The sequence below is a fragment of the Gavia stellata genome, chromosome 20 (genome assembly GCF_030936135.1).
Source record: "Gavia stellata isolate bGavSte3 chromosome 20, bGavSte3.hap2, whole genome shotgun sequence".
Taxonomy (NCBI): Eukaryota; Metazoa; Chordata; class Aves; order Gaviiformes; family Gaviidae; genus Gavia; species Gavia stellata.
In genome coordinates, this window is record NC_082613.1 from 16,508,951 (window position 1) to 16,518,889 (window position 9,939).

The 9,939-nt window shown below is 48.6% G+C and overlaps 1 protein-coding gene across 2 annotated transcripts; it reads right to left on the reverse strand.

The window, feature by feature from the left end:
* Window positions 1–429: 429 nt before the first annotated feature.
* Window positions 430–5,269, reverse strand: SRSF6 (serine and arginine rich splicing factor 6). 2 transcript variants are annotated; one of them, XM_059827037.1, is made up of 6 exons: window positions 5,001–5,269; window positions 4,531–4,676; window positions 2,986–3,113; window positions 2,546–2,754; window positions 2,099–2,188; window positions 430–1,966 (listed from the first exon to the last, which is right to left on the reverse strand). In XM_059827037.1, exons 1-6 carry the CDS (start codon window positions 5,105–5,107, stop codon window positions 1,603–1,605), a joined length of 1,044 nt encoding a protein of 347 aa, XP_059683020.1. In that variant the 5' UTR covers window positions 5,108–5,269; the 3' UTR covers window positions 430–1,602. The 2 variants fall into 2 exon arrangements, with proteins under 2 accessions (XP_059683020.1, XP_059683019.1); XM_059827036.1 differs by having other exon boundaries at window positions 4,528–4,676.
* Window positions 5,270–9,939: the final 4,670 nt, after the last annotated feature.

Consider the following 9,939-nt stretch of genomic DNA (forward strand, 5'->3'; position numbering starts at 1 on the left):
TGGGATCCCTTCTTGTACCAGCACGGCTACTCGGAGGCAACGGGCAAAAGCTCAAGCTTTACCAGGAAATGGTGAGAAACCGAGTATCAATTTTCAAGAGAATTGTTTAGATCATAAAGCAATTCCAGGAAGGAAAAGTTGACATCAAGTTGCATTTGAACATGCACTTGATGTGCTCCTTGTGCCTCATCCATGTACAACTCTGACCGGTCAGAGGTGCTGCATTCACATCCAGTCACGCATGCAGGAAGGACTGCGTACTGGGACAAACAGTGCTGGGCTGGCTAGCTGGTCTCAAGCACAAACCAAGCGCATTTCAAGAGCTCCCAAGTCTCTTCCTAAAATAAAGCAGTTACTCCAGCAAAAGAGGTAAGTAGGATGAATTGTGATTTCCCCAGCATGAGAGGCAGAAAAAGAGTCCCATTACACTGCAATGAACACAAGAGTTTGAGTCACCAATTTAATTTTATAGAAGTCAAACTACACATTGTATAAAGAGTACAAGGCAGTTCTAATGTTTGCTATTGCATGTTACAAAAATCAATTTAGCTATAAAGGGGAATTTTTGGGATGAGTCCTATTCCACAATTTAAGTGAATTGGCAACTGTGGTTTAACAAAGCCTTTGTTAAGACTAGAACTCTAGCTCAAAGATATTACATTTCCAATAAAGTTCACTTACACACAACAGGATTATAGTTCTCCTAGTCTGAAGCAAAATGTTAACATAAATGAGTCAAAAGGGAAGGAAGACGGCTTTATTTTCCTAGTTTTCATATCCAATAGGTATTTAGAGGCTGACAAACCATACAACATACCAGTGACTTGGACCACATCCAAGAGACACGTTAGTCTCTGACAACTGAGTCACCACAGATATTCAAGCAAAAAAAGTCAGAAAGCTTTCATTCTTTCAAGTTTGAAACGTAGGATTTTTCAGCAATACTGTACGATACAAGTTCCAGAGTGCCCCTATTACCTTTAATACAGTTACAGTGTGCGGGGGGAATGTTCTTTTGGCAAGTTAAGATACAACACAAATGCTCCAACTTGAGTTTATTGCTGGTCTAAAAATCTTCCTACCATTGTTACCGGTTTATATAGTTTGCAGCCTGCTTCCACAAATTAAGATAAACCAGAGAATTGTCTGACCTGCCCAGCAAGGCAATCCTGCCTTTGGTAGCAAGCTGTAACCTATTAAGCTAATGATACCCACCAGTTCTAAAACCATGAAAAAAAATAGGAAAAAATGATACTTTCAAAAAAGCCCAGATTTAAGCCTGTTTATAATCAGTTTATTTTTAATATAAAAACCACTTTGCACTTAAGAGTAGTTAAGTTACTCCTGCGGAAATGCTATAAAATCAAACTTTTAGCTGAATTTCTACAAAAGGGGAACTTCCCCTGCTTTGTACCACCATCTGATCTCGTATTTTCAAATTTGGGATACAAATTAAACCTTTATGCCTCATGACTTAGTTCTTAGGCCATTCACTCCTGCAAGAGAAAAAACCAACTTCTGAAGTACTAACATAACACTAATGGCCTGACAAGTAGGAAAATGTTCCGTAATAGTGTGCAATGTAAGAGGAGAGTTCTAGTCTTAATCTCTTGAACTAGATCTTGATCGTGAGCGAGATTTTGAACGAGATCTGGAGCGGGACCTCGATGCAGCTCTTTTGGGTGGTGACTCTGAACGAGCCTTGGCAGATGGCTGCTGCTGCGGAGAATTGGAACGAGACCTACTCCTTGACCTGGACTTGGACTTAGCATCTCCTTTACCATTTTCTTTGGGAGATCGAGACCTGGACCTGGATCTGGACCGAGACTTCTCAGACTTCTCCTTGGATCTGCTGTGAGAGCGTGAACCCCTGTCAGACTTGGGTTTCGATTTGCTCTTTGATCTAGACTTCCTGCTTTTAGATCTGGAACGTGAGCGGTCTTTGCTTCGTGACCTGGATTTAGATCTTTCAAAAAGAGACAGAGTTTATTCTGAAGTGCAGAACTGCATGAACTCAAGTGTACTTACAGCAGTTGTTAATATTTAGCAATTAGTAAGTAGCAATTCCTGTACTAAGAGAAAACAATGTATCACTTACCGTGAACGGCTTTTGGACACACTACGGGACCTGCTGCGGCTGCTCCTACTTCTACGACTTCTGCTTCTAGACCGTCTTCTAGATCGTGACCTAGAAACATTCAAAACATAATTTGTCTCTTATTCTCTGTCTGGTGTGCCCTGCTACGCTATCTAACAGAGAAAAGCTTCTAAAGAACTTCTCAAAAAGGACCGTGGCCACATCAAGATGTACTATTAATCCACCTAGATTCAATGTACTGTCAAATGAATTACGTGTGATGTTTCATGTGTAAAGAACTCTCAAACATGGCTTTGCTGTATTAGGTAAAATAAGTCCTTCTACATTCCCAACCATCATCCTATTCCTAAAATATCAACAGAAGGTAACTACTGCAGGCAGGGCTACCTATACCCCTTCTTAGTGTAAGTAGTCTTGATGCAGAGACTGACACGTCCCAGAAGTTACCTTGACCTGCTGCCAGAGTAAGATCGCCTATGGCTTGAGCGTGGCTTGTCTTCAACCAGCCTGATCTTCCTTCCATTTATCTCTGTGCCATCCAGTTTGTCCAGAGCACGCTTCATGTCCGAGTAAGATCGGAACTCAATCACTCCTTCATTTGTACGTTCTTTGTGAGCATCTGCATAGGTTACCTCACCAGCTTGCCTCATGAAATCCTTTAGGGAGTAGATGAAGAATTACGTAACCATTCCACATGCTTACGCTCCGCAAGTACATTAGCTCAAGACAAGCCTGAGCACATGCAAGAAGCATTAATTGCGTGTAAACATTCATGCACAAATACTTCTCAATTACTTCTACCTAAATCAAAATGAACATTGATGTTAAAGGAAGTTATTGCTTCCTGCGAGTCACAACAGGCTCTATGATAGAACATTAATACATACTTTCAAATCCTGCCAACTACAGCGACTGGAAAGGTTTTCAACAATCAGTCTGTACTCTGTACGAACAGGCGGTCCGTATTTATCTCTTCCAGATTGTCTCCGACTGCTATATCCGCCACCACCCCCACCTTTATTGTACAAAGAAATAAAGTTAGATTGTCTCCTAGCATGAAAAAAACTAAATGTTCTGAAAAAGTTAGTTAAACAGTTATATTTACTGGAGTAGGACTTTATTTCTCTAAGCCTCCAATAAACTTTGCAATTTTGCCATAATCCGTATTAATGGCAAATCAAACAGACTAAAATCCTACAAGTCTGTGCTCCTAAGATCTGTTAGAGAGTGACTGCTCCTTATTAGATTCACCTTGCTAAGTTTTATTTTACAGAACATTGTAAAATATAAAACTTAACTGATTACATGCATTTCTACATTTTACAAAAACGTTTACTAGTTACACTAAGTACTTACATCACAGTATGAGGTTTTTGGTGGTGGTTTGGCCACAAAACACGCAAGGTAACAGTCACCTAGTTCAGTTTAACCAGTTTTGTCTAACCCTTGGAATCCTCACCATCACCCTGCGTCTAATGGCAAAAGGCTGCTGTCGTCATGGCTTCCGGTAAGGTCAGCCAAAGGGTCATAGGGCAAGGGTCACACAATGTATGGAAAAGCCATGGCCAATCAGGAAAGGCAGTCATCTTAGCCTCAGTGGACACAGCCTCAGCCCCACTGGTCACTTTTAAATTGAAACATCAAGGACTTGTTAAAAAGCTTGAATTGAACATGCAACAATTTTAAACAACATACATTTGATTCTTTTTAAAAAAGACAGATACCCACCCCCCCAAATACCAAGCTTCTAGAGATTACCGCAAGACGAACCTCAGTACTTTCAATTACAGTACTAGGCCAGTTACGTTCTATATAGCTCAGCTCAAGAAGCTATACCAGTTAGCTGAACATGTAAATATTTACAATATCCCCACTTAGTACAACAGATTCCTGCTTGAAAACCTCCCCCCCACCCCTTCTATATATTCAACTGAAACATTCACACGAAAGTTTACAGCTGAGTGCTTCTACCCCACTTATGCAACGGTATTTATTCATTAACATTAGTGATGCAACATCACTGTTTCATCTAAACGCTCCCAAGAACACCGGAGCCCTTAAATTAGGGGAGCATACCGTTTCTCATTAACACGAAACCCTTTCTAAAAGGCCACAATTTTGCAGCCAGAATCGCTTCACGTATTTGCCCTCCTAAGTTTCTTGGGGGATATCTGAGCGCGATGCTGGTGCCAGGAAAGGTCGGCAGCGCTAAGTCAGCAGACAGCTTGCTCCCAGCGACGCGCCAGCTATCCCCCGCCAGCGTGCTCGCGGAGACAGCGACACCCCACGCCCTCAGCCCCACGGGACTCGGTCCCATCCGCTCAATCACCCCCGGCTCTGCCCTGCCAACACAGCCGAGCCTCCCCTCGCCTCCCGCCCCTTGCCCGAAGCAGCCCTATAACCACGCAGAAAGATGGGCCCGTACTCACTGCGACTACTGTAGCTGTACCCGTCCCTGTCGCGGCGGGGGCCGCGGGCGTGCTCCACGATCACACGCTCCCCGCACAGATCCTTGCCGTTCAGCTCGTAAACGGCATCGTCGGCGTCTCGGGAGTCCTCGAACTCCACGAAGCCGTAACTGGGGGGAGAAGAACGGCCCCGTCAGCCGCCCGCCCGGCCCCGCCCGCGACTCCCGGGGCAGGGGGCCGCGCGAGCCGAGCCGGGACAATGGGAGCCGGCCCCGCCGCAGCGCCCCCGCTCCCCCCGCGCCGCCGCCATCTTGAGCCGGGCGCCACGCGGCAGCGCGGGCGGGAGCGGCCGACAACATGGGGGAGGGCGAAGGGAGGGGGGCGGCGGGCGCGGCCCGCCCGGCCCCGGGGGCGGCAAGGCGGGGGGGGGGGGCGGGGGGGCGCGGGGAGTCCGCCGGGCGGGGCCGGCCCCTAGGTCGCGGGTCGGCGCTCACCCGTTTTTGAGGTCGACCTCGAGCAGGCGGCCATAGCCGCTGAAGAAGCGCTGGATGTCCTTCTCCCGGACGTGGTAGCTCAGGCGGCCGATATAGACGCGCGGCATGTCCGCGGCGGGGGGGGAGGGGGAAGGGGAGGGAGAGGAGCAGAAAGAGAAAGCGGGGGGGGGGTGGGGAGAGAGACAGAGAGAGAGAGGGAGGGAGAAAGTGAGGGAGAGAGCCAGAGAGAGGCGGCGAGAGGGGCGCGGGGAGCGGCGCTACCAGGCCCGCACGCTGCCACAGCCGCGGCCTGCTCCGCAGCACAATGGCGCCCGCCGCCCGCCGCCGCTTTTATAGTGGGGGGCGGGGCCCGGTGCGGACGTTACGGCGCAGGCCAGGAGGGGAAGGGGAACGCGGCGCAGACGTCATCACGCTCCCGCGAGCAGGCGATGGCGCGGCGGGGGAGGGAGGGTGGACGGGTGGCTAGGCGCATGCGCGGAGCTCCGTGCGTGCGCTCGCGAGGTGACAGCCCGCGCTGCGCACGCGCTGGGCGGTGGCGGGCTGCGGCGAGTGGGGCGAGCTGCGCTGTTCTGCGCATGCGCAACAGTCCTTGCGGTGGGCGGGTAGGCCAGGCCCGGCCCGGCCCTGCCCGGCGCCGGACGGGCGGAGGGGGCCTGCGGGCCCGCGCCTTCCCCGCACTCCTCAGCCCCGCGGGGCCCGGCGGCCGCACCGCTGTGCTGTGCTGTGGTGCCCCCTTCATCGCCGCTGAGGTGGCTGCTGCCCCCGCTGCCGCCTCCCCCCCATCCGCGCCCGCGTGGTTACAGTCCAGAGCCCCTCAGCCGCAGCCCGCCGGGTGGCGGCTGAGCCGAGAGGCGAGGCGGTCCGGCTTTGTCAGTCAGCTCCGAGCGGGCCCGCTTCACCCAGGCCTGCGGGACGGCTGGGTGGGACCGGGCTCCGGCAGGGAAGGCGGGCCGTAAGCCGGGGTCGGTGAGAGCAGAGCCCTGGGACCGGAGAGCTCCGCCGCTGCCGGCCTTAGGCGCCTGGCGGGTCCCTCACAGGCCGGCCAGCCCAGAGGCCGCTGTCTGTGGAGCTGCTTTCTAGGCGCGATTACCTGGGAGCGACCCCTAACACCAGCTCAAAGTTCCGTGTCCTGGTTTCCCTTTACTACATGTCCTGAATTAGAAAAATCCTCCCAATATGTTAATAGAACCACTGTTTCAGTCTGCTGGGCTCTACATTGTAACACTATTTCATAGTCTATACTATGATTTGTATATTTGATATAAATGTTTATTATATTCTAATACATATAACATTTTTATGTTGTATACTATACAATTTAATACTGAAGGTGAAAAGGCCACATGTGCTCCTACTCCTGGATTTTTCCCAGCTGCCTGTAAAGCAGCTCGTGTTCACCTAATGCTTCAATACTGTGAGCATCAACGTCAGGGATGCAACCCACCAGAGACACCACGATTGCCTTCAGTTTTCAGGATGTTGCCCTGAGTTAATCTGGAACAAAGCAACTGCTGCGTTTGAGTTAAAATAGTGGGGGAAATCTCTTGCATCTCATTTTTTTCCTCATTTAATAAAAGCTTGATTCATATGGTACAACAGACAATGAGTGACCTCTTTCTCTTCCGCTCTAGTGGACAGTCCTTGGAAGATTTCATGAGTTCATCGAGTGTTTTCTGTCTACTTTAGAAAGACTTACACAGCTAAGTCCCTAATTTACAGGCCTGCTGTAGTTTTTTCATACAATATCACCAGGAGATATTTTGACTTGTGGGTACATTTAACCATTAGCCAGGCTGTAGTGTTTGTCAGCTCTCTGTAGAGAATTCATAAGGCTTTCTTTTAGTCCTGAATAGCCTGGCACAGAGGGGAACAGCACAAGATACGCTGTGCCTTGCCCTGAGCCTACTGAAATAAAAGCTCTCCTGGAAGAGTTGGGATGTATCTCACACTCATGGTCTTCAGCTTTCAGCTGTTCTGTTTAGAGAACAAGCTCTGAAGCACCAGTGCTTTCTCAGAAATAGGTAAGTGGCAAAAGTATTGTGGCTATGTATTGCTAAAATGTGATAGTATCTCTGAGCCTCTCCCATGGACAGCAATACTATTGCATTGAGTGTTGTATACACAGAACTAAAGGATGGCTTCTCCCACCAAAAACTGATGATAGAAAAAAATTCATTTGTTTAAGTCATTTGTGTCTTCTTTGACATAACTGCAGGGTATAAGGTCTGATATAAAGGTCCTCTTCCCCACTACAGCTATATTCTGTTATTTTCCACTGCTGTTTTCATAAGAGGATAATGATTCACTGGCCCAAATTTTAAAAACCTTGGATATAAGCATTCCTCTGAAATGGTCTGTGCTGGCACCTATGGAGTAGGAGAGCTGCATGCTAAGGCTCGTTGGAAACAACCCAGTTAGATCTTGCTAAAACATCCTGCGCTCGGTTGAAGATAGTGTGTAAGCCTGTACTGAAGTTCAAGGATAAGAAGGAAAGCTAAGCCTGTTCTTAAGGGCTTCCCTGCAAGTGGATGCTCTTCAGGATCAGAGCCTTAAATAACTGCCTTTCCTGAGAGATCTGTACTTCTGTACTTTCCTCACAGCCCATAAAAGCTGCTCTCTCATAGGTGATGACACTAATTTCAACATCTCTGCCTCTCAGTATAAGGAATTTCTCTCCCCCTTCCAACAGGGAAAAATAAATTCTTCATGACAAAAGCACTGCCCATGCATCCACTGAGCTCTGAGACCTCAGCTGGTGTTTATATCACTGCCTTTTCTTGGGAGAATATCCCCACACAATGCCCTAAAAACGGATGAAAAACAGTCTGTTCAGCTAAGGGCCATATGGAGCATGAATGAGCACAGGCAGTCCCTCCATTTTCTGGCCTGTTTTTACGCGTGCAAAGAACTGAGCTTGGGACCTACCCATCCTCAGCGCTGGGATGTCAAGCAGCAGCAAACAAAAGCAAACAAGTGAGTCGGTCCTCCTGTAATGAGACAGTCAGACAAACCCACTCCCAAAAGCAATATCAGGTTGGAAAAAATCCCAAAACAAGTACGCGACAAAGCAGCGTAGAAGAGAGAGGGGTCAGGAAAGGGACAAATGGCACAAGGAATACATTTGCTGGGTCAAGAGGGTGTCTAGGAAGGGAAAGGAGAGACGGTTGCCCGATTCCGTCTCTGCTCGATCTGGCTTATTACTAGCAAGAAACATCCTGTTGATGAGGCAAGCAGAGCTGCCTGGGCCCGAGGCACTGGGGACCTGCCCAGTTCTGGACCAGTGAAGCACACATGCAGAACAGCTCTCCATTGTACATGCGCTGAGCACATCCAGTGACAGAGGAGCCGTGTGGGCATCTCCACATGCGCAGTGCCCCTTTCTCCAAAGAAGTATCGGTGCCTGCGCCCCGTATGCTTTTTAGAAGTATACAGAGGATGTGACCATATAGGATGCGAAGCCCCATGTTCCAAGGGATACTGATACACTAGCGCTGGCTGATGTGTCTTTCAGGCTTCCAAGGGCCCCTGTTATATGCTGGCCCTCTCTGGGAGGACATCTCAAAGCTCTTGGCAGGTGGCAACGGAGAGAGATTTGCTGAGGCCACATGGAAAGTGAGGGAGGATCCACATCAGGATCTTGCAGCCCTGTTTTGTTTTTCTGTTCCTGTACTTGAGGCGGGATAAAGGGTCTTCAAGGTGCCTCCTCACCGGGTGCTATGCTCTGTGTCCCCCTCCAGTGCCCCCTCACGCCGTTTTCAAATCCTTGCTTCTCACACCCCTGCCCTTTTTTCACTGTTTGTCTCCCATAATCAGTTACCTGCTTTTCACATTGTTTCTTCTTTCTCTAGCCTTCTCCCACCTTGGGGGGCTTGACGGCTGGGTGAGGACCAGCCTGGTGCCTAGAGGGAGAATGACAAAAACTCCCCCTATTCGAAGGCCTTTTAGGGACCTATCTGACCGGCCTTGACTGTAATTAGAATGGCCTCAGTCCTGTGCTGTGTTATGCCTTCTCTTATGGGCTGTTGGTAACCCTGGAAGGCAAGAAGCGGCTGTAAAACAGTGACACAGTGACCAGAGATGATCCTCACCTCTTACACAGTCCAGGCAGGCTGGTGGATGTTGCTCAAAGGAGATGCAGATAAGATCCAATTATCTTCCTCATCCTTCCAGATCGGTGGTCCCAGGCCGTTTCCCTGACCTATCTCTGTTGTCTCCTATTATTTTTACACCCTTGACTTAACAGTCCTGTTCCTGACGTACATGAGCACAGGCAGCAGCAGGTTCAGCCTTTGAATCAATAGCCTTTCTCACACCCAGAGGGAGGTGTGTTCCTCACCCCCAGGAACCCAGGATAAACGTCTCAAATGCATTAGTGTTATGGCCTGATCCGCCAAATCAACCGGCCCCGCCGAACTGGAAATTGCAACTCTGTAGTTCAAACCTTTGGTGCTTTTTCCTGGGCACTTAAGACAAAGAGAGAAATGGAGAACGATAAGTATTACAGTCTTTTCATACCACTTCCACAGTGGAAGGTGGGAGGTGTGTCATAAGAAGAAATTACAATTCATCTTATTTCCTCCTAAGGGCGAAAGGCTCTAATCTCTTGGTACAAAGGCTTGAAGTCTGTACTTAATCATAATCTGTGAGACAAGAAGCAGAGCTCTGGTAACCTTTTACAGGTCTTTTAGTGTTACTCCAATAAAAAGTATCACATGTAATTTGTCTGTCTTGTTGAGGGCTAATATTTGGCTAGTGATTATTTCTTATAATCTGTTGTCAGAGGAGCCCTCGGTGTGAAATTCATGTTCTTTTTCCAGTCTTGCCAGCAGCGGGATGGCCATATGCAAGTGTCTCATGAAAACAGTATAAAATATGCATATCATGAATTTATTATACACCAGCTGTTTGTTGCAAGACTGGCGTCTCAGGATGCTGCTGT

Bases quoted from the DNA above. Each gene is read 5' to 3' on its own strand.
- SRSF6 (XM_059827036.1), bottom strand. From the start codon at position 5,107: ATGCCGCGCGTCTATATCGGCCGCCTGAGCTACCACGTCCGGGAGAAG. The intron at 4,677-5,000 runs GTGAGCGCCGAC...TTCTCCCCCCAG, and splicing joins GAGGTCGACCTCAAAAACGG to TTACGGCTTCGTGGAGTTCG. The intron at 3,114-4,527 runs GTGAGTACGGGC...TGTACAATAAAG, and splicing joins GTACAGCTACAGTAGTCGCA to GTGGGGGTGGTGGCGGATAT.